This window comes from Amia ocellicauda, chromosome 15 (genome assembly GCF_036373705.1).
Source record: "Amia ocellicauda isolate fAmiCal2 chromosome 15, fAmiCal2.hap1, whole genome shotgun sequence".
Classification (NCBI taxonomy): Eukaryota; Metazoa; Chordata; class Actinopteri; order Amiiformes; family Amiidae; genus Amia; species Amia ocellicauda.
In genome coordinates, this window is record NC_089864.1 from 22,096,215 (window position 1) to 22,121,688 (window position 25,474).

Sequence of the window (25,474 nt, forward strand, 5' to 3'; positions counted from 1 at the left end):
GTTTGGAAATGGGGGGAAATTGGCTCCCCAGTGGGGGGAACTTCAGAGTAGGATCTGGAACAAAGCCAGTGTTATTTAAAATCCATCTTTCCGTGACACCGGAAACAACTCATAAATATCAGTCTTAACCAAACACACCAGTAACACAGAACTCGCCACTGCAATATTAAAAGATACATTAAGTGGATTTATTATAACTGAAGTGGATTCGAAGCAGATTAAAATTTTGTGCCTTCTAGGCACGTTATGGACATACCAAATTTCACATCAGAGACAATACATTAATTTCCATTTTCATTCTGCTATTTATGTACAGAGGCTGAAAATCCAGAAAGTGACTACCCAAAAGGTTAATAGCTTGACCCAGATGCTTTTTTCCATTTTAACTGCATAATGTACAGACGAGTTATCAATACAGAGCAATGCATATCACGTGCAGCTAAGCACGTTGCAGTGTCACTAGAAAAGAGGCCGACAGAGACACATTGGATGGGCATGAGTTAAGCCTGCATTACTCATTGCATTTGTTCCACTGTTAATCCACAGATGTATCCTGCCGTGGCCACAGCATTAGATTATCAACACAAATAGTAAATTACCTTTCCCTCACCCAGATTTTTAAATCACTCCAATAAAATATTTTGAATTTGAAGTAGGGATTCAAGACCTCTTACAACTCTATGTAACGTTATGGGGGAGATATGTGCACCAAGGCATCTTCTGTGCAACATTATATTTTAAGGTACATGCTCCGTAGTCTACTGTGAGTTCCAGATAAACCATTTTGAAAAATTAGGCTTAGCCAGATTAGGTTTAAAAGTTAAGATAACAATACATCCCAATCTACAATAAACGTATAACGAATACAATATGCCCAGTTACAGAAGAAATCATCACAGTAGTTGTTTTAGTAGTAGTAATTGTAGTATTGTAATTTTGCAGATTAAGGAGTTTATGATTAATTTATGTATAGTGGAACAGCAAGTAAGCCGTTTGTTCAGCGAAACTATTCATGTTCTGCTTTAACATGCTTTGTCACTCAACAATAGCTTTGTTGCTGCTTTATATTAAATCCTCCTTTGCAAATAAAACCACCATAAACAACCACACAAAAGTACCGGGTTCCCCTCTTGTTGTTCGATTGCTTTTATTAAAACTTAATTTTCCACCTAATTAAAACACTCAGTTCTACTGTCAGCTCTGGGTCAACTGCATCCAGTAACTCAGGTGCCTTAATGTGCAGAGAATACTTAGTTAATACACAACAGGGTTTCCTTTTTGTGTTGATTGCATTGGGGAGAGGTGGGAGGGGGGATTTTACCCTCTTTTCCAAATACAGAAAGGTTTAAACACACATTTTGTCATGATAGCCACATAGTACTAAGAATTAGATTGCGGTGCCAGTCGTTAGCACACCTTCTGTGAGAGGAATAAACAATGATTTTCATTTCAGCTGTAAAAATGAGAAACAGTTTCCCTTTGCAAGAAAAACATATAAATAAAGCACAGCTGGCACAGATTATTATATATAAGGTTGTTTCTTTCTCTTCCTGCCTTAGATGTGGGGAAAAAATGACATGATACTTCTGGCTCTGTGACTACACAATCAAAAGAGGAAGTAGTACCTGCTGAAGATGTCAGAGGAGATTTTCTCCAGGTACTGAAGGGCATCAGCTATTTGGTGAATGGCCTCCTCTCGCCGCAGATCCGGCTGGATCAGGGGCACAGAGTACACCTGCCCTTCCAAATAGTGTTTTTGGGTCATCCTGCAGAGAAGACAGAAGTAGAAACACAAATTACAGGAGTAAGGAACACCAGTACCCTGAACTAGACCATACAGAAGTACACATAACTATGTAACATGACTGTCAAGTACTTTCAAATGGTGATTTCAAAAGATGCTCCAAAATAAAATGAGCAATTGTCTCTTCAGAATTTACCCATTCATGTAGTGAGCAAGCTGTGCTAAGGGGATTAATTGGGCAATAAAATAAGTTCTCCCACTACACATTTGATCCATTCTTTAATATTCAGCATAAAATGCAGCAGGCAGCATGTCTGCTCTGGCCAATTTACACCACTGGAACAGTTTGCTCACTTAAAAGTAAGGGTGCTCATTTTTTTTCCACCAGGGCATTGCGAAATATATTAATCAAATCAAAGAACCATAGTATGTTTAAACAAAGTGTGTCATGTCAGATTTTAAAGAGCAAATGCATTAATTGGAGGAGATGTTTTTGAAAAGCTATGGAGTATGCAGCCTTGAAAACAGAGCAGGTCCCCAGTGATACAGCAAAAGTCAGTGAGCTGTAGTTTTACAACAAAACATTTTCCCTCCAGTAATATTAAACTGTAGGAATAGAGAGAGCCCAGCATCCTGTGATATAAGGATGTAATTAGGGGCGCACCGTGTTAATAATGTAGCCAGGAAAACAGGCTGAGTATACAGCTCCCCACTGCAGAACAGGACTAATTAATCAAGGGAAGACCCTATGCTAATGAGCACCAAGCATACATCAGTTTGTTTTGCACAATACAGACTAAAATGCTGTCCGTTTTTTTTTGTTTTTTTTTTAAATAAAATATGGGGATTCCTAATGCAGCATTTCCCAATAGATTTATCCGGCTATACTAAAAGGGAGACATCTTTTCTTCATTAAAAATGTCTGAAAGGCAGGCATCACCAAAAAAACAGGTTTTGCAGATACGATATCATAGTGGCAAAGCTCTATTAAAAACTAAATGCTGATAAAGCCCTAAAGGTTGGGAATTACTTTCAGATTCCTGCCTAGCAAACTAACCCTCGAACGACTTGAGCACAGGCATACATTTTATGCTTATTTAACTACAGTATAAGGAGTTAATTCACGGAAATTAAATTTACTTGGTGAAAATGAAGCAATTTATTGACCTAATTTCCGCATTGTCTAATTCACCAATTTCACAACCCATTTACTTCCATTTTCTACATGAAAAGAAAAAGAAAATTGGGAACAATATTTATCTATGTAGGCTACATCAACACAACCTCTTTTTTTATTTTTCTGGCAAGCACTTGAAAAGGAAAAAAAAATAAAAAACAGAACACACATCCCTTATCCCTGAGAGAAGGAAATAGATAAGCGTCTGGATTTACTATCAAGTGTCAGCAGAGGAGAGTTCCCTTGGTTGTAAAATGTTCATTGACTCATAAGTTAAAGAAAAATAAGAAATAGGATTGTAAATCAGCCTTTTGTCAAAAGAAACATAAAAGGGATCCACACTATAGAAATACAATATATAGGCTATATTTTAATGTACACACAAAAGTGTTTGGTCAAGGACTGTCCAGTACAGTTCCAATACAGCAGAGCTGCAAGGTATTTCTTAACAAGTAACAGCCTTTGAAATGAATTTGTTACAGTACAGTCCCTCCACTGTCATCTTGCTGAAATTTCTGTCTTAACTAGAAAGGCATTTCAAACGTTACTGGTGAAAGGTGGTGCATAATTAATCCCTTACTATAAATATACTAATAGCTAAAAAAAAAAAAACTGGTTCCAGACCAAACAGGCCTATTAAGTGCACAAACAAAGCATGATCACAATAAGGAACACACATAATATAGTTACATCCATTTCTCAGGCCTGCAGTACCGCTAACCTCTTCAAAAACAATGTTGTCATGCTGTGCAACACAATCCCAGAAATCCTTAGTTCAGTTCCTTGAAAGAGTTAATGTGAAGGATGTCACTCCTTTCCGTGCGCAGATCTCTCCTCCCCATTGATTTCAGCCTGGAGTTAAATATAATTGCTATTGACAAGAAAGCTAGAGCTTTGCGTTCATGGCGACCGATCTATTAAGCTTTCGCAGAACTACAATTCTGGTTGTTTGCAGTTTTCGGTGGTTGTTGTAATATCCAGTATTCATTCACAAGATGCAAGTTAACTGGGATATTCAGCTGCTAGTACTGCTCTTCGGTGTCCCTGAAGACAAGCAAAAACAAGTCTCAGTTCTATACATTATTATGAATGATCAGGAGCCCCAATAAATGAACATTGACTGTAGCCTTCAGAAAGATACTGTAGTAGACCACTGGTCCTATCACTTGCTCTAGATACACTGCCATGATTGTGAACTTTGCCAAAAGGTCAAGAAGAATTAGAATAAAAGAAAGGTGGTATACAAAGCGATATTACTGGAGAAAGAGGCCATTTCTCTGGAGAGTGCAGAAACCAACCAGGAAAGCACCAAGATCAAGCGAGTATTCAGTGATGATACATGTAAGTGTTACTACAAAGGTTGAATTGAACAAAAACTCAATTCCTAAATGATTTCAAATGAAAATTAGATCAAATCAAAACATTTTTATAAAAACACGCTTGATGAATCGCTAGAATGTGTGTCAAGAATGTGTGTCAAGACATTGTCATTTTTTTGATGAGCCATTTAAGGTAGCCATTTGTATCATGTAGGCTAGCTATTTGGCATGGTTCAGGTCCATGCAGGGCTCTTATCCTGATCAATGCTGTGAAATATTAATATTAATAGGATCCTTGGATCATTTAGTTATTAATGGACACCAAACAAGCATGATAGGTTCTTATGTTCTTAAACATTTAGTAGTTTCTTTTAGTTAGAACAAATTATTCAGACGTTTTTAAGCAACAAAATAACTGATATTTTTAAACACCAAATTTGGCAGGAAAATAGTACTTGCTGACTACAATTGCCTTTTTGTGTAACCAATCTATCCAGTAGTGTAATCTTAATTTTTCAATGTGCATGAGCAATATATTTTTTTTCATAACTTTTTATTACGTGAGCACAGTTAGAATGTTGACTTTTATCAAGAATATTCAACATTCTCATAGAATGTCTTTGGTTCTATCAAGATTGATCGCTCCTTGACTATAACTGGTGGACAACACATGATCAACACTTACCCCGATAAACTAAAACAGCTTGTTGACAAATAGGCTAGTGTTGAAATGCACACAAAATATGGTTATATAACCTTATATAGATATCTTATTTTTGGGGGCAGTTCTTGAAAATATAAATAATTTCAAAATTTCTGTAACTGACACAACTTAACTTTGATGTACCCTTTAAATCTTTGATTGTCTTTTAAGAATTCTGATCAAGGCTATCAAACAGATTTCTGAAAATAATACAATGTTTAATGGTATATCTAGAGACTACACAGCAATTTATCTTTGTAACATCCATCAAGAGCTGTAAGAAGCAATATATCACCAGTTAAAGCTAGCAACTTCAATTTTGTCAACATATTAGATCAAGTGCAGTCCTGCAGCTTTGAGATAATATAAGAAGCCAGTTAATTAAATCATATATATTTGCATTGAAAGCAGTGAAAAATAAACATTGCATAATCCCAATCCATGGCAATACGAACAAGCAGTACTAATGAATGATTCATCTCGCATGACTTAATTATATGTCCAATTAATCTAAGGTACAGAATCAAAGGACATCTGGCTTCAAGAATGTTGTACTAACTGTTCAATTTGTTAAAACCTGAAGAACAAATTACCACACTGACACTGCACTATTTACTGTAATGACATTTTGTTTTTAATTTTTTTTTTAATTACATTATTTTCAAAACATAACAAACCCATTATTATATTGAGTTAATTCTTTACTTCTGTCAACTAAACTTTATCTATTAACTAAAAATCTATTGGTGCATTTCAGACCTTTCATTTAGATTCAAATTTGTCTTTACAAGCCTGTTACTAAAGTATTATTTAATTTCAGTGCATAAGCAAGAAGTCCAGCACTTTCTCTCTAGTAACAAAGCACTGCATACCCTTAAAATGTCACTCTCAGTCTATGAAATACAATTATATAAGGTATAGTAAAAACTATATACATACATACATTAAATATATATTTTAACAAATAAGAGTTAATATTTAAAGCTAATTCATAACTAGAGCTCTTGGATGGCAGATTTCTTTAGTAAGTTATTACAGCATTTAATAATTAATGAGCCTTAAGTAAACCAATTGTATGTTTGAAAAGCCCAACTAATCTCATGGTATTACTGTGATTTAAAACAAAACAAAAATACCATCCAGTGGGGCCTGTTAAAGGATAATTTAAATTAATATGGAAGCTAGGCAGAGGGAACTGTGATTGATACAGGATGCTGAATGCTACAGAAAAAAAAAGAACTGGTTGACAAAATGTCATGACGTCATGTGTTTTTTTAATTTTTTCCTGTACTTGCATCACACTGGTGCTCATGAATACAATATGAATGGATTCTGGAGAAAGGCTTTCTAGATATAAATAAACACGGAGTAAATTATGCCCTTGGTTAGAGTTTTCATGATGATAGAAATAAAAAGATTGAACTATTAGAGAGTAATTCTGCTCCTTGGACTGCTCTCTACTGCTGCCATAACACTGTGTGCAGTCTCCTCAACCAAAAGCAAGTATGCCCCGTCTTCATTTAGCACCTGATTTTCCACTGTTGGTATATGATTGATGTATGAGTAAAACCAGCAGTTTTAATTCAAATTACGATCATTGATGGGAAGAAGGGGGTTGGAACAGTGTCATGTGGGTAAATAAGCTCTAATTATATTACAGTAATTCTAATAAACATGTAGCCTACTGCCCACACACTAGTAAATCCTTTACCAACTTTCAGGCCCTTAGGGTTTCTCGTGGATTAGGATTTTTAAATCTGTTTAGTTACACCTGATACTGATCGTATCCTAAACAGTACAAAGCTAAGTAGCAAAAACTGTGTTCCTTTATCAAAACACTAATGTTGTTTTTTTGCTTCTTCAGTGGCTGGCCAGTGATTGCTAGAGACATAAAGATGCTGAAAGAACGCTCTGTTTCATACACATTTAAAAACCATTAAGCTGAGCAGTAAGGGTCGGCTCAATGTGCTTTCACTACACACTTCAACAGAAACCCTGTAGAAACCCTGTAGCCAAAGTGAAAAAAATATAAATTATAAATCCATTTGCTTTGCATGAAAACACAGTGAATCCTTAGCGTACACGAAAATACAAACACCAAAGCAAAACAAGAACAAAAATTAAGGTCTTCATTAATGACTTCTAAATAAGATATTTTAAAACGAATTATTGTCTTAAAAATGTGTGTTTAATTTTTGCAGAAATTGGTAAGTTGTGGCATCCATTAGGCACTACAGGGCTACGTGGCAGAGCTAGAATACATCCCTGAGGTGTCCAATTCCACTCATGGATCAAGAGAGACTGTAGCTGCTGATTCAAAAGGTTGTGTGATTGTGGAATGAGAAGTTGGTCCAACATTGTTGCGTTTGTGCACCTGGATGATCTGACACTACATTTATAATAACAGAAGCACACATTACTCAATAGGAGCACAGACAATGCCATATTGGAAGGTACTTAACATCTAAAACAGCTATGTAGTCCTCTTCAACACATCAGTGAGGAAAGTCTGCCTATTAACCAGTGCTCTAGAGAATATAAAATCCACCCAACTGCACCCAGTCATCAGCATAGGCAAACTATAGGCTACTTTATTTAAAATGTAAGTCACAATACTTTATATTTATATTTTTTGATTGCCAGTCTTCTGCCTTAAGCCATTGGTATCCTGCCATCAAATTCCAATAACTTGGCATTTGGATCGAAGCCTTGCTTTAATGCAAGTCTGAATCTATGAAGGAAATGCACTAAGAGGCCGATTAAAAGTACTTTAATATCTGCAAATACAGAAATGTCTTAATTTGAATGTTATGAATCAGGGAACTATTATATACTGGGAAATGTATAAATGGCATTTATATGGCAAGCCTATTAGGAAATTATTCATATGCTGTAAAAAATAAATAAAAAGAAAAACACAATGATAATAATAATGATAATAATAATAATAATAATAATAAAGTAAGTAACTACAAAGTAAAAGAAATCTGCAGGGAATTGGATTTCATACAGGTACATTGGGAGGAACTGCAGCACTTGCAGAATTTGCCTTAACCAGAAACCTCATTACAAATGTATCACATTTTAATTGAGAATCTTTCCGGGGGGGAAAAAAACAAATACAATGGAACTGCACACTAAGAGACCTACTGCAGAGAGCAGAACTGCAGCTGCACGGCTTCCCCCCGAGGACTGCAGATACGGACTCTTTGATGTTCCGAGACATTTTAAAGAAAACTGCACGTCTCCCAAAACCAAGCAGCAAAAAGTGTGAATTTAAATGGTCCCAGAAAGAACAAAGGTTGAAGGTTATCTCTGCTCTACAGCTCTAAAAGGCAGCCACATTCACGGTTTAAAATGAAAACTATGCTTTTAAATGGTCATTGATACATTGCAAGAGTGACATTACTCTCTTAAGTTCTCCTTAAATAGAACGTTTTTAAATAGTGTTTTTTACATGCCGTGGCATTTCATAAGGCTCAATTGAAAATGAAGACAAGTCGGGTATACTGTAGGAAATACATAGTGTGTGAAGAGCCTGACAATGGATGACACCAAGAAGATATGGAGCTGATCAATGACTCCTATGGTATGAAACAGGCCTGTATGATTCAGGTGATCCGGGCCTTGAAAACAAACAAAATTAAAGTACTTGAGGGAGCTGTGTTGAGGAAAATACTGAGCTGGTACAGTCAAGTGCTCACTGTACTGTATCAAGTCCTAACACAGCATGGCACAGACTTCCCAAGATGATTGAGAGACGATAATCCATTCTTTCATTAATCTTCCCTACAGCTGGTACAGAGTGTAATGATATGGTGATGCTCCGCCATGCCAAAGCCGGGATTCAATCACAGCATATCTGGAGCACAAGAAGCATGTGCTGGCTGTAGCTACAGTGAGGGAAAAAAGTATTTGATCCCCTGCTGATTTTGTACGTTTGCCCACTGACAAAGAAATGATCAGTCTATAATTTTAATGGTAGGTGTATTTTAACAGTGAGAGACAGAATAACAACAAAAAAATCCAGAAAAACGCATTTCAAAAAAGTTATACATTGATTTGCATGTTAATGAGGGAAATAAGTATTTGATCCCCTATCAATCAGCAAGATTGATATTGGAGCTATTGGAGGGGGGCTTGATTTATGACTGATGTCAATCCATGCCATCTTTTGGAAATGCCAGGTGGCCCGGGTTCGTAGCTCTATGTCGGGATTTCAGCTCTCGTCCACTTCAAAGAGTTTTTATCACCTACAGGCCCCTTTCTCCAGACATTTCACAGCAGGACTCCAAACCATTCGGCCCATTCTCGGTGGCATCCTCCCCAAAACTGTCACTCTGATGCAAACCAGTTCCAAGCTGATGAGCTAAGGAAATCTGATAACTTTGGGGGGGAGAGGTCTTCTTTAGATCAGTGCTTCAGCTCAGAGCCAAAATGCTCTTATCAAAATACACCCAACATAACACTACAGGGGACTGGACAACTGCACCACATCAAAGGGACGATGGACGGGGCCATGTACCGTCAAATCTTGGGTGAGAACCTCCTTCCCTCAGCCAGGGCATTGAAAATGGGTCGTGGATGGGTATTCCAGCATGACAATGACCCAAAACACACAGCCAAGGCAACAAAGGAGTGGCTCAAGAAGAAGCACATTAAGGTCCTGGAGTGGCCTAGCCAGTCTCCAGACCTTAATCCCATAGAAAATCTGTGGAGGGAGCTGAAGGTTCGAGTTGCCAAACGTCAGCCTCGAAACCTTAATGACTTGGAGAGGATCTGCAAAGAGGAGTGGGACAAAATCCCTCCTGAGATGTGTGCAAACCTGGTGGCCAACTACAAGAAACGTCTGACCTCTGTGATTGCCAACAAGGGTTTTGCCACCAAGGACTAAGTCGAAGGGGTCAAATACTTATTTCCCTCATTAACATGCAAATCAATGTATAACTTTTTTGAAATGCGTTTTTCTGGATTTTTTTGTTGTTATTCTGTCTCTCACTGTTAAAATACATCTACCATTAAAATTATAGACTGATCATTTCTTTGTCAGTGGGCAAACGTACAAAATCAGCAGGGGATCAAATACTTTTTCCCCCCCCACTGTACGTGGGTTACTTGACCCCAAGTGGCACACATATGAATACATGGTAGGAAGCTTGACCCCAGGCAGCGCAGGACCTAGGCCAATGTTGATCCCATAGCAAGGGAGGGGGTTCAATCCAAGTGGGCACCAGCTGTGATATGGTGCTGCTCCATTGTGCCAAAGCCAGGATTCGATCACAGCATCTCTGGAGCTCAAGACGCATGCACTACCGCTACGCCAAAAGGGTTGGCTCTTTTGTTGGGCTGTAGCTATAGGGGTTTATGCATCACAAGGGGAAAGACAGAAAATGAGGAGCCAATTATCTTACGTATACAATGCCATGTGACATGTCAGAACATTGTCTATTTTCTCTTTCTTGAACAGGATGACATTTTATTTAGAATTTTAAATGGACTTCTAGCAAAACAAATTGACTTGTTTAATTATTATTATATATATTTTTTTTTTTGGGGGGGGGGGGTCGTTGGATCACACAACAAAGAGTATTGGTATTTATTCTAATGCTTTCACAAGGACATTCAAAATGCATTTAAACAGGTATGCAATAGACCTGCATGTAATCAAAACGATACCCCTCAGTATTATAACTGCATCTAACTCTAACAATTTTCACTGCCAAATACCTCTTGAAACGCCAGTTAAGCTAAAGTGTTTAACCCAAGAACTTTTGTGTTGCAGACTAACATTGAAGTACTCAATGAAAGCAGATTATTGATTGATTGAAACTGCTGGGTAGAACAAAACAAGTAAAATTTAAAAGAAATGGCTAAAACTACCCTTTTACCTGAATTCAGGACCAAAAAAGGACTAGGCCTAGTAGTTATATTTCGAAACATCTGTGAAATAGCAACTTTAATGCCACCTTTGCCTTTTGTTTTTTATTACTATAATTACAGAAACATAACCCTGTCCACTGCCTATTGTGAGACCCAACACTAGGACAGCATGGAAATGTTTTTATTTTTATTTTAAAAAATGAACCTACTTCAATTATATTTATTCCACATTGCATTTTTTTCTGTAGCATTTTACATTCATACAGAGGGAAGCAACTCCATAGTTTGAGTATCCATGCTTCAATATACTGTTCTGTGAATGACTCTTTAGGCTATTTCTAATACCTTTTCAGCCTGGAAAATATTTTATTTATTTATTTCATCAACAGAGTTTTTTTTAATTAAGGGTAATATACTCAAGTGTAGCAAATGAAGATGTAAATGTTATTTTCTGCATAATGATTCCGATATCCTGTAACTAAAAGCAAAATGTGTAAATGTATAGCTCGCTAATCTCTTGCCGATAATAATTGAATTGTACATTCCTAAAGAAATCTCCACTGCTACTCTACATTTTTCTATCTTTGTCAAGCCAGTACTAGAAATTAATGTAAAATAATCAATTACGAATGTCTTTGCAGCATGTGGTAATGCTAGAAAGCATATGATTTTGTTCTTGCAATTTTAAGTAGCATATTCTATCAAACATCTGACTAATGTATCAACCTTAATCTTTGTTGTATTTTCACAGAACATTCCTGCCATGGGATTGGCTAAAATAGACAGGCTATAATTTAAAATTTATAAATGCAATAGCACACTGTACTGCACTGTAGATGTCAGAATTGCACTGAGGTTGGCATGTATACAGACAAGCTGTTTTTTGTGTCCACATTTCCCCTTTCCAGCTGGGATCTCACTGACATAACATATTGAAAAGGCATGGTTCATCATGACCTGACTGTAAGCATCAGATTGATTCATAGCCATGCAGTGCTTCTTATCTTGACTTCATGGGGAGCTGTGCATTGGTTTTGCTGCTCCCAAGGATGGACACGGGACATGTGGGTGTCATCCTCTAACCCTGAGAAAATATGCCAGGTGAGGCCAGATTGAAATCTAATTTGCCTGGGGATGGAAGGATTACAGGAAACTTGGTTTGCAATGGCTAAGTACACAGACCAGAGAAAACAGGAGCTGAATAAGAAAATTAAGAAATCTGTAATCTTCAGTCAGATCCAGTCTTACTACAATGTTCAAGGAGAGGGAAGGAGGCATAGCAAATACAGTGAAATGCTGATAAAGCTCTATTTGGCTAATAAAGCTCAGATATATTTTCAAATATCCGATCCTCTGTGTTGCCAGAAATGTTTAAGTCACTTACAGACATAAAAATTGCAATTTCAGGATTTAGAGAAGACATTAAACAGCTTTATATTGATCATCAATGCTACTGCACAGTGTAAAGGTTTGGCATATTTATTTACTACTAAACTGCAGTGGTCCATGCAGGCACACATACACTAAAGTATATTACCAAAAGTAGCAGTACAACGCATACCAAGCAGGCTGTTCCCAATATATTTCATTGGGTGTAGATCCACCTTCATCCTTAATGGCTGTTGTGAGCTTAACCTTCTGATAGATAGGTGGGGAATCCTGTCCAATTCCTAAAGCCTTGTTTCAAACTGTCATAAACATATTTTGCTCTAACCTAAGCCAAGAAATGTCTACTACATCACACAATAACCTTCAAAACTGAATAACTGGACCATACTGACACATTTTCCAGATGTTTATGTTTATCAAGCCCTAATTACCCCCTCCCCCCATGTTTATCCCACCACTATTGAATACACTGATGTAAAAGAGGCATTTCCTCATTCACTCTTTGCACGGAAGAACTAAAATTAAAAAAAGCTGGTTTAAAGGGCTGCGATGAAAAAAAAACATTAACAAAGTTATCTCTGTCATTTTAAGGACAAATGATTCTGAGGCTGCAGCACAAGGCGAAATATTTAGTTTCAGAGGCCAGAAGCTTTGGAAATTATCTGAACTGAATTCTCTCTGCTCATGGTCCTTCTAATTATCTTTGCTTTGCCAGTGGAATGTGTTCCTCTGTAAAATACAATTATTTCAAGTAAACCATTTAAGTATTATCAGTTAGAATACAGTTCAGAAGGGTCATAAGAGCCATACAAATCTTGCACAAAATGTGGGTATTGTTTTTGGTACTTTTTAATCTAGGGCTCCCCATTACAAATTACAGGGTTATGATTTTTTTTTGTCAAAACCCCCAGCATCCTAAGATCCTAGGGAATACTATTTATGAAGTTTTTGAACTTTATTTATTTTGTAAAGGTAATTAAAATCTTCTCAGTTACGTGAGAATACAATTTGTCTCAAAATATACACCGCAAATTATGTTTTGCAAATTTTAAGTCACAAAGTTTCGACAATATTTTCAAAAAGATCTATTTTTACCCACGACTATCTTGTATTGTGCCATATAAAATGAGAAATATGCTCTCAAAAAGAGGCTACTTAAAAAACATAGCTGTTAATATAATATTGAAAAATATTCATACAAGCACATATGTCAAGCGATTTCATCATAAAGTTTCCATTCCAAGCAAATGTCTAATCTGATTCAATAGAACACCAAATTCATCATGTAAACTGGTTCACAATGGTTTCTCAGGTCATTTGTTTACAACCTAAACCTTTCAGAATTGTAATCAGATTGAAACGAACAAACTCCAAAAGAACAGTTTCTTCCTGCATATAAACATAATTGTTTTCAGGGATGCTATTCCCACGGCATACTGATATCATCAGTGCTCTAGGGCATTTTTGGAAGCCTACTACATAAATAATTTAATAAAACTTGTTATGCCTAATTAAACATATGTCACACTGAAGCTACTTAGAGCTTAATTTCCAAAACCCTTTTGCCACCAACGCAGAGGAAAAAACCCAAAAGCATTAAAACACTGAAAACAATCTGCAAGTCAAAAAAGTGCATCCACAGACCTTGGATTCAAGATCAGAACAAACTAGCTAACGCCAATCAACCACATTATTAAAGGGACATTATATATACTGTATATAAAAAGTGTTAGATCTTATTGCAGTTGGACAGCCAGTACAAACTGAATTTGCACAGTAACACAAACTTGTTGTGTAAGTAAGCAAATGCAACTCTTTAGTTTTACTACATGCACAGCACCTTGGATTATGACCACTAGCAAGAGATCAGTTTTTAAATGCTGTGAAGGCCCAAGCAGCACTAGAAGTGTTGTGCGTCTTTAAAATGAAAGCCAGAGCACAGCATATCAAAGTTAACTTTTCTACGTCATGTCAACAGGAAGAGTTTGCAAGCAGCTGAGAGTCACATGAGGAGCATCCAGTGCCTGGGCAGGACAATCAGCCTAAGTGACTGTGGAGTTGTAATAATCATGAATGTGCACAGGCATGCTGTGAAGGACAGGGAGGTTAATGGTCTACACAGTGAGATCAAGAACATCTTAACAGCCACCAGTTTCCATCTAATCATGTTATATAGTGCTCTCAATTAAGTCAATTAGCACTGTATATAAAATAATAGCTATGTTCCACAGGTGAGAAAGCTTACTATAACCTGTACATGTCTGAAGCTCTAACACTTGTACTGAGCAGCATTAGCCAAGGCCAGCGGAAACTGCATTGCGTTTCGTGTATTTGTTCCCCATCACCCTACATAGTTTTATACATTTGTATTTTCTCGTACCAAATCTATAGACTCATCTATTACTGATTAAACTATACTGAGCAAACTATATAATGCCCATTTAAACACACAGTCACTGTCACTGTATCTGTAAAGAGCAGGCAACTGATTTTTGGGTAACAACACACACTTCATTTCCAACGCGACAATAAATCATATAAACAATTACGGATTTCAGTTTTGCATATGAGTATCTGTATTGCTTTAAACCAGTGCTCTCTTAGTAACATAAAGCATCGTCAACTTTTTGCCTTGGTGTTAAGAGCTACATGCAGAATATGAAAGCTCCGACTCACTCTCCTGGCTTCATGTCAAACTGTATCTCCTCCATGTTTCTCCGTCAGACCGGGGAGAACTGAAAGCAGCGTCCGCTTTCGATGCTCTCACATCCCGCACGGAGCACTAGGAGAGTCCCGGGCTCGCCGCTCATTCCAGGCCCCTATTTAACCTGCGCCCTTTCTGTTTAATGTGTGAGACACTCATATGAAGTCAGTCAAATGCAAATAATACCAATAAGAAAGTATGCCTTACCTGACCATTTAACGATATTCAACTATATTTACTATATTAACTTGTCCCCCTCTCTACAGTGAGATGAAAACATTGACAGTCTGATCGCATGGTCCTAACGCCCGTTCCTTTCCTATTTCGAAAGCTACGCTCTATCCCGCCCACTCCACTTTCGCTTGCGTGATACGTTGTGTCGTGTATTATTGCTTTATCAATTCAGTTTTTAAAATGATTAGGGTGCATGTCAACTGCATTTGAATTAGACAGCATATAATATAGATCTAACAGTGTTTACAATTTAGCAATTGAACTAAAATACTACATTTACAGAAATAATATTCTTTTTCAATTATAATGACATTAAAATACTTTTTGGCTATAAGATATATATTCACATACTGTATTCTGAGTGAGGAAACCATTATTTCCCAAAATGCCCATATACTTCAGTACGTCTTTCTGCATTGGATCCTGAAATCAAAGTTTCATTGAAAAGTAGCACAACTCCAAACCTTTGAATCTGAAGTTGATGTATTAGTTGACTTTTGTTTTTCTAAAAGTACAAAGGGGAAGACACAAATTTGGATTACATTGTGCATTGAAACCTACAGACCAAATCCTTGAAGACCTTAACTGGGATTAAAGGAAAATAGATAAGTACTTGTAAGGCAAGATCAATTGGAAACCAAATCAAAACTACAAATTTCTCAGTCAAAGTTTTTATTTGGTAAAGCCCATATCAATTGTAGAAATCATAGAATTAATTCATGAAAGAAACCAAACACACACACACACACACACACACACACACACACACACACACTTATTCAAGGCATATTGAAATATGTTTTAATACATAATGTAAAAGAAGAAAAGGAGTTACAATTGTAAGTAAGCCCATACTGTTTTTCTTCTTTCTTTCTTTTTTCCTGTAGGCTATATAATCAGTGTTCTGTTGAAAATTCAACATCAATACAGAGGACCTGTTCTTTTTCAGATGGAAACACAATGTTAATGTCATCTCAATTGTTTTGCAATAAGTATTGAAATTGAATTCTTTAGTCTGTTCACAGTTAGATTTAAAGAGCGTCTGTAGGTGTTGTTACAGGGGGTAAATAAGAGATACAGAACACTCTTCCAGACATTCCAGCAACATTTAAAAATGAAAAATGAAAAATGTAGCAAATAATTACAGAAGTCAAATTTCAGCATGTGCACTCTCTCAGTTCTTTTTGCAACAAAGTAACATGTCATTAGTCATGTTCCTGGCTCACACATAGTGTAACATTCATCACTGTGCATTAGCCAATCATACACCAGCACAAGCGATCATGTGAAACAATGTACTGCAGTCAAACGCATCCAGGAAGATACGGATGACACATCCAAGAACTGAGAGAGTGCGCATGCTCACATTTGACATCCACCATTATTTGCTAAGTTTGACATTTGGTTTGGAAGAGTGGTATGTATCTTACTTATGCACCATAACAACACTAAAACTGGTTAGCGTGCACGTTTCCCCTTTGAGGTTTTTGTTTAAAGAATAATTGCACAAACTTGTATTCCTTTTTAAAAGACAAACTTAAATAAAACCAAATCTTTTCCCCAATCATTTAAGATACACGTCCTCAATCAATGAACCTCGCTTTAAATCACGACTTTCCTTAGGCCTGGGGAAAGGGTGAAATTGGTCACATTAACTAAAGAATAATTTTAGTAACATTAATTCAGAGCTTAGATGCAATGCATACTAAAACACCCTTTGGCCCTTGAGGACTTTGTGTTGAGGATTGTTCTTTAAAGAGAATCCTGGAGTAAAGTAGTTTGACAAAGCTGAACAAATTAATGCTTTCATGGTTTAGACGACGAAGCTGGGAAAAAGTTTTAATCATTGCAGTCAAATGTTCAGTGATGTGTATCTTGTTCAAAAATCTTGTATAGTGTTGCGGTCCAAAATTCAGACCAGCAAGGATAATAGATCCAAATATGAAAGAACAAATGTGTTGTTTAGTTTACACTGAAATATGGATTTGCATTGGAATAAAACATAATTAACCCCTTTTTCTTTTCTTAGTAATTCAGCTAAACATTTTCATTCACTATACCTGTAGGATTCATTGATCCAATCCACTTACATTGGATCTAAAAGTCTTGGAGTCATGTGATTTATGAGAGAAAGGTAAATTAAAAGATTTCAAATCAAGCCAAACAAGACGGTTGCTTTGATTTAAATTAAATGTAAATATAACCTTTATTACATTTATATTGTACATGGTTTATGAGGGGATTTCTAACTGTAGGTTTGTGTGTGAAAATGCAGTATTAAAAACATGGTTACAAAACGGAAAGTCCCTGTCCAAGGAAACTAAACACTGTGGATGCAGAATTGACAAATGAATTCCATCTAGAAGAAGAACTGTGTCTGTTTTAACTGATTGATGTGATTCTGCACCCAGGCGAGAATTGCAGTTTCATTTTGACTTTAAAATAATATATTGTATTCCCCTAGAATTGACATACACTTTTAATTTGCAAAGGATGGGTTGCTCTGATGGAAAGCAATATGACCACAAAATTGAAGCAATCACAAAGAAGCAAACCAGACCAGACTTTCAACACAATTTCAACCGTGAACTATACATGGAGAATTCAGATGTATTGCAAGGTCAACGTTTTTTCAAACAATTTTGCTGCTGATTTAATTTCTTATTGGGCAAAATTAACAATCGTGTGTATTTTCATTAAGATGAATAAAATAGTGGATTATGGGGTCAGTTGTTAGCCAGTCTATACCCTGCCTGGATTTCTGACGTAAACTAAATGAAAGAGCTGTGCTTTCTTCTGCCAGAAGTGAACGCCGTGTCAAGCAGCATTCTTGTCAGAAGCCTCAGAGCTTTGCCGGAGGTACATCTGCATTTCTCTACCTTCTCCTCTTCCTCCTCACACTTGAGCCTCCCAAGGAAAGGTGCAAAAAGAAACACACTATAGTTAACAGCTTTTGATTGTAGATATTTGTACTGACTCACTACATTGTCTAATAAGCCTGCGTTCTGCTTTGGGATGTGAAATAAACGATGAAAGAATGTGAAATCACCGAGGCATAGAGGAACCATAAAATTCTGTGTTCGGAGATGACAGACGAAGAAAAAGAACTAAAGATCAGAGAGATATCTGTGTCTTATGAGGTTTATTTTATGGATGACTCTAGTCAGACATGTTAACTCATAGGAGAATCAAGTGCAATGTGGGATCTACTCAGTGAAGCCAGTTATCGTTAAGTAAAAGGATTTTAAGCAATGACTGTCCTGTGGGGAGGGGATGCCGGAGAACATTTGCCCCTATTTAACCACCCCCCAGGGACACTAGACTGCTTACTGAATACTCACAGTAGTTCTCCACTGTTCTTTGTAAAATGAATTGAACACTAGGTCCAGCAATAACCTGGGCACATGGCTAAAGAATTACATGTAGAGTTACTATTAAAAATATGGCATGTGTCATTTCTGTCTTCATAGCCAACTCTTTCTAAATGTTTTTGTTTTTCCATGCTGACATCCTAAAAGAAAAGTGCACATTAATTAATTTGTTAATTTGAGGTTTCAGAGACTGCACTGAACATTGGACCAAATAAAGTACAAGTATTGCATTACGTAGGTGGTTTGGATCATAACTTTAATATAGAACAATCAGACACAGTTGGAAATAGTTGATGGGTAGTTGTCTAGGTCTAAGTCCCGATAAGTCATTTTTAAGCAGATGGATTTTTGTGTGTGTGTGTCAAACTTTTATTTCCCATTTCCACTTTAAATTATTTTCTGTTTTGCTCAGTTAAGACTCTAAATTTGAAGGAAAAAGGTTTTGCTTTATTAGCCACAGAGATTAATTAGCAGCTACTTACTCAAGCAAAATGACGAAACCCTTTCCATTATAAAGTTCGTGCCTTGAAGGAAAAAAAATGCTTTGAATTTCTGCAACAGGATAGATAAAGCAAACTTAATATATTCAGCTCTATCATGGAGAACTCAATCTTGCGCAGCAGCCATTGAAGCTGAGAGACATCAGGGGCTGGTTGTACTAATGGAGCCGATTTGGGATCTGGGCTCCCAGCTTGATCTTGAGCCCAGTTGCGTTGTATAAAACGGATCGGCGCTCAGCTCATTTAATTCTGGCTCAGATTCTGGTCCTGCCTTTGCGCTGGAAAGAACTTGATCCTGATTTTGAAAAGATAGAGAATTTTAACCTGCTTCACGTTATCACTAGACAAAAATAAAAACATTACGTACATTTCTTCTGTGAGCTTTAAGTGAATTTTTCTATTAACTGCCAGTTTTCAGCAAGTTCAGGGTGACATTACTGACTGTGATGCATTCACAGCAAGTTGTAATTCATACAGTGGCTTCAGAAATGGTTTCTTCAATAAATCCAGGGGTGGACTGGGACCCAAAGTTGGCCCTGGAAGTTAGGGTCCACCGGCCCATGTTTATGTCAAAATCAACATGAAGTCAGTACACAAAGCGCAACGTCTTGATGAAGTATAGGTACATTTTTGTTTTTTGTTTTATAGTGTTAGGATAACACTTCTCACTACATTTTAGACTATAGCTACTACCAGGTTTAAACATATTAGGGGTGACTTAGTTATGACAAGTATAGGTTATGTTGTCATACCATGGCTTCATGATGGCAAATGATTCTGAATCATTTTACTCATGAGACCTGTTCAAGTCTAACAAGACCTGGATCATTCGGATTGGATCTGGGAAAGCAGAGGAAAAAATCACCCAAAAAAGCGGACCTTTTCAGGATATTAAAATAGCAACTGTTGGCTTTTGTCTCAATTCGCGATTGAGGCCTGGGGGACCGGAGACCTCCCTGTCTGTTGCTCTAGGCCAGTACTGCTGTGTTGTCCATCCTAACCAGTACATGCCTGTCCCACAGGGCTGGCAAGAATTGCTGGAGGCTGAGGAAGACAGCTTGGAGTTCCAGAGCACTGCTGTGGACAGTGCAGAGGGACTCTGTGCACACACTGCGGACACTGTGGCCATTGACAACTGCACCCCAACCGCATTACCACTCGATGGCAAATCAAGTGCGGAGCACAGTGATAGATCTGGGTACCTGGATACTTGTGGCACTCCAACCACACTTCAGTCAGGTGAGGGTCCAAGCTAATATGCTCCATTACATAACATATTTCACATCTCATCAATAAATACTTATATGATGTTCTGTACATTGTAAGAAACACACTATAATGATGTGATGCTGCTCCGCTGAAACTGGGATTTGATTACAGTATCCTAGGAGCACGAGACCCAACGCACTACCACTATGCCAACACCTTTTTAAAATGTATTCTTATCTGAAGAAAATGCCTTTATTTCTTTAGTTACTGCTTATAATCGGATCAAACAATCTGACCTTGAATCCAATCAGAATATTTGATCTCATTAATAAAACCGACCACAAGAGATTATAATGTTAATACATTTAAGAAGCAGTTATAAGAGGTGTGTATGTGCCAGTGTAATTTAATTTACCCCTTCATAAATGTATATGCAAATAGGGAACAAAAAACAACTCTAGGTTCACAATTCAAGAGATTCTTTTATATTAGTTTAGTCAGTCAGTCGTGCTTTCATCTCACCTGTCCAAGTGACAGCAATTAAATAAATATGGGCAGTCAGGTTTTAAAACTGTCTGTTACACAACAGAGACAAGTCCTCTTGTACACAGGAGATGCAGAGATAAAGGCTACTATTTGCATCTTTGAGTTGCAATTACATCCTGATTTTGTGTCTTATGTGACAGTGCTCTCTGCTCAGCTTAACAACCGCATTATTGGTTCAAAGTTTAATCAAGAACCTACGCATGTTCTCATTGGTTGATGGTTCCTTATGGAGAACTACATAGAGTCCAGTTGTGCAACTACTGATAACTGACAGTTTTCATGACCTGTTCCACTGCATCCCATCTAACAAGTGTTAAATTAGATAGACATTTCAAGGCGGGGGTTAAAGGGAGGTGGGTTCTCATTTGAAAACAGAATAATAGTTGTTTTTCAAAGGGAAAACCCTTAGATGTGAAGCTTATGTCATTTCAGTCAATGCCATTTTGGTGTACATTTTGTTTTCATTTTAATTTAAGGCGTATTGAATTATAATTCATCTGTGTTTTAATTTGCCTGACTTTGTTTGGATGTGCATCTCTGGAAGCCCATAAATGACTGTTGGGAGACAGTTCACTGACATTTGAGTAAATTATCTGATTGAGTTCTTCACTCGAATCTGTAAACCGTCCAACAGACCTCTCCTTCAAATATGTTCTTTATCTGAGGAAGTCTAACCGTATTAAAATGTACACATTGACATTTTGGGTTTCATTTTTTTCTTGAGAGCTCTTAAAAAATGTAGTATAAACGGGGGATTTTCTTATACAGCCTGAGCAGAAGGTTATGGTTTCATAATAGGAATCCGTTGACAATGGAACATTATTAAGCTAAAGACTTTTACTTTCTGGTATATTGCTACAGATTTTAATTTAGCCATGTTTTTATTTTTTATTAATTGGAGCACTATATTTTAAATATGTCTTATGCCCTCCTCTGTTTCATTAGTGGGGGTAGAGGTGTATTGATTTTTCTAATACATCATTATTAATGTATTTTCACAGGTACCTATTTACAGTGTTGATATACACAATATGAAAACTATATTATACAAAAAAAAACTGTACTGTACTTGGCTCTGTAAATTAAGTGCCAAATGTGAAGTGGAAATGTTTTCTAGTGATACCCTTGAAAGTAATAGAGAAATAGAATTCTGGAACTCTGTCTGGATGAGGGATTTATGTGATTTACTGTTCACCAAGTTAAGACTCAACAACAGAATTGTTTGTTTAATATACTGTACGTCTTGTTAAACAATGTTGTAGGATTTAATGTATTTTCAGCATCTAAGCCTCAATTAATACACAGAAAAGACAAGAAATGGAGGAAAACACTGTTTCACAGGACTTATTTAAGATTGTTAAACTAACTGCTTTGAATGTAATTGATTAAGAGTGAATTAGCTTGTTGAATATGCTTATAGACACTGAGAAATGGAAAGAAGGATTGCGGGGAAAAATCACTATGGAGCAGCTGCCTCTGAAATTGTGAGGAATTGGTGAGAAATGAAACAGGAGGATAGTTGTCCTAGACTTCATGCTGTTTTGGTATGACAGTCACATCCAAAATAAATCAATGTTATTTTCAGTGATAGATTAGGGAGGTATGTTGTTCAGACCTGTAATGAAAGGTTGATAGTCAAATTTCTATAGACTGGGGAGAGAGAGGATCAGAAAACTAATCACTTTCTCAGTGATGATTAGATGCCATTTTCGGAGACGCCAGATTGAACAGTGTGTATTATAATATAAATGTAAAAATCTGAAGCTTTAATTGTGTATTTTGATCCTAAGACTCTAAATGATATTTTATTCCTTGAACCATATATGAACATGAGTAGTAATTAACCTCTGTCTAGTTTGATCTGATGGTAATCAGAAACTGCCTTTCGCTATATTCTAAGTCATTCAGTAATGTTTGCTCAAGGAATGCTGAGAGCATGTTTACCATTGATGATCACTTTGTTTTCAGAAAATGATTTAATTTGTGTGAAATGGTTAAATACAGAAAATGATACATTGTTGAAATGCTGATTGTGTTTATCACCTCAAATTAAGAGTAAAAAGCATCAGCTGAGGAGCTACTTTAGCATTCATCGGACTGTACTGAGTCAGATGCAGAAGTGTAATTATTTAATTGCGGCTCCAGGCACTTCTTTATGTATTTGCTCCAGAGACAGATGAGAGAGAGAGAGAGAGTGCCAGTGTGATGTTAAATACAGTAGAGAGAGTGACAGATGAGTGATACTATCTGAAGACCAATGGCACAATTACTCTGATTATACAAGCAAAGTGATTGAACCTATTGGGGTCTTTGTAAATAGGAACTGATTCTTGAATTCTGATTGAGACTTCACTTCTAACAACAGCTGTGTCCTTTTAAGACGGCTGGTGTCAAAGCAGTTACGTGTTTTCACAGTGAGTGAAAACAAAGCTTGGGCAATTCAGTTTTATTTGTTGATCTCATGGAAAATCCTGCCTGATGGTTCCAGCTATGTTATCAGTGGCTTCCCAGCTCCAAATCCACAGACACAATATCCGGCATATAATTATGTATAAACATAGCTATGAACTTGGATTAGGAAAGCTCATATTTATGTTAACTAATCAGTATCATCAGCATCATAAGTATCAAATACTGATTTAATTGTAGGGTCTGAACACATGAGATGTCATGAACGGACAACTTTTTAAGAGAAAAGGCTAAATAACAGATTTGCTATTTTGAACTCTGTTATTTTAATTGTCAACTGTTACACATCCCAGAATGCTACAGCACACATACAGTGAGGGAAAAAGTATTTGATCCCCTGCTGATTTTGTACGTTTGCCCACTGACAAAGAAATTATCAGTCTATAATTTTAATGGTAGGTGTATTTTAACAGTGAGAGACAGAATAACAACAAAAAATCCAGAAAAACGCATTTCAAAAAAGTTATAAATTGATTTGCATGTTAATGAGGGAAATAAGTATTTGATCCCCTATCAATCAGCAAGATTTCTGGCTCCCAGGTGTCTTTTATACAGATAACGAGCTGAGATTAGGAGCACTCTCTTAAAGGGAGTGCTCCTAATCTCAGCTCGTTACCTGTATAAAAGACACCTGTCCACAGAAGCAATCAATCAATCAGATTCCAAACTCTCCACCATGGCCAAGACCAAAGAGCTGTCCAAGGATGTCAGGGACAAGATTGTAGACCTACACAAGGCTGGAATGGGCTACAAGACCATCGCCAAGCAGCTTGGTGAGAAGGTGACAACAGTTGGTGTGATTATTCGCAAATGGAAGAAACACAAAATAACTGTCCGTCTCCCTCGGTCTGGGGCTCCATGCAAGATCTCACCTCATGGAGTTTCAATGATCATGAGAACGGTGAGGAATCAGCCCAGAACTACACGGGAGGATCTTGTTAATGATCTCAAGGCAGCTGGGACCATAGTCACCAAGAAACAATTGGTAACGCACTACGCCGTGAAGGACTGAAATCCTGCAGCGCCCGCAAGGTCCCCCTGCTCAAGAAAGCATATGTACAGGCCCGTCTGAAGTTTGCCAATGAACATCTGAATGATTCAGAGGAGAACTGGGAGAAAGTGTTGTGCTCAGATGAGACCAAACTCGAGCTCTTTGGCATCAACTCAACTCGCCGTGTTTGGAGGAGGAGGAATGATTCCAAGAACACCATCCCCACTGTCAAACATGGAGGTGGAAACATTATGCTTTGGGGGTGTTTTTCTGCTAAGGGGACAGGACAACTGCACCGCATCAAAGGGACGATGGACGGGGCCATGTACCGTCAAATCTTGGGTGAGAACCTCCTTCCCTCAGCCAGGGCATTGAAAATGGGTCTTGGATGGGTATTCCAGCATGACAATGACCCAAAACACACAGCCAAGTACTAAGTCGAAGGGGTCAAATACTTATTTCCCTCATTAACATGCAAATCAATTGTTAACTTTTTTGAAATGCGTTTTTCTGGATTCTTTTGGTGTTATTCTGTCTCTTACTGTTAAAATACACCTACCATTAAAATTATAGACTGATCATTTCTTTGTCAGTGGGCAAATGTACAAAATCAGCAGGGGATCAAATACTTTTTTCCCTCACTGTATAAGACACACATATTTGCCGCGCTGGCAAGCTTGTTCCTTCTTTTCATTGTGAAGCTGGAATTGGAGAACTTGGGTTTCAGCTAGTGAATTCTCACGGCTCCCTTAGCCACCTCCCACTCCCACAAACTGGAGTGACCGTTGCTTGGCCATCTGAAAATCACAGCCAGCCTACCATGGTCGACTTCTGATTGAAGCAGGGAAGCGGCACTTCCTGAATGCCAAGCTGCCATCACCCATCTGTAGGAATCATTGATCACTCCACATGGATGTACTGGGACCCATGTGCTAGACTTTTGTTTTGGTTTTTGGCAAAAGGTAATTTTGTGAATTTCTGTGGAATTGCCAACTGTTCTCTATTCCTCTGCAACATTGTCCAGATTGACCTGGGAGAGCATAGTCTGGTTCCTCCAGGCTGAATCAAGGCAACCACATTATTTTCACCCTGTGATTCGGGAACACAAACCGAGGAACTGTACTGTCAGTTGGAAAATGAACACAGCTGCCACTTATTCTAGTGATAGTGTAGCAGAACTTGGCTCTGAATCTGGTGATCTTAGGGCAGTAAGGCTCAAGTGAATAACTTAAATCTAG

General features: G+C 37.4%; 1 protein-coding gene across 2 annotated transcripts in view; it reads right to left on the minus strand.

Annotated features, from left to right (window-relative positions):
• wash1 (WAS protein family homolog 1) overlaps window positions 1-15,256 on the minus strand; it is a 47,974-nt gene extending 32,718 nt beyond the window's left edge. Inside the window, exons 1-2 of one of the 2 annotated variants that reach the window (XM_066724005.1) lie at window positions 15,124-15,256; window positions 1,626-1,766 (exon numbers count right to left, since the gene is read on the minus strand). In XM_066724005.1, coding sequence (XP_066580102.1) covers window positions 1,626-1,766; window positions 15,124-15,131 — 149 coding nt within the window. In that variant the 5' untranslated portion in view covers window positions 15,132-15,256. Of the gene's footprint in view, window positions 1-1,625; window positions 1,767-14,888 lie in introns of both variants that reach the window. The other variant, XM_066724004.1, reaches the window with a different exon arrangement.
• Between the last annotated feature and the right edge of the window lie 10,218 nt (window positions 15,257-25,474).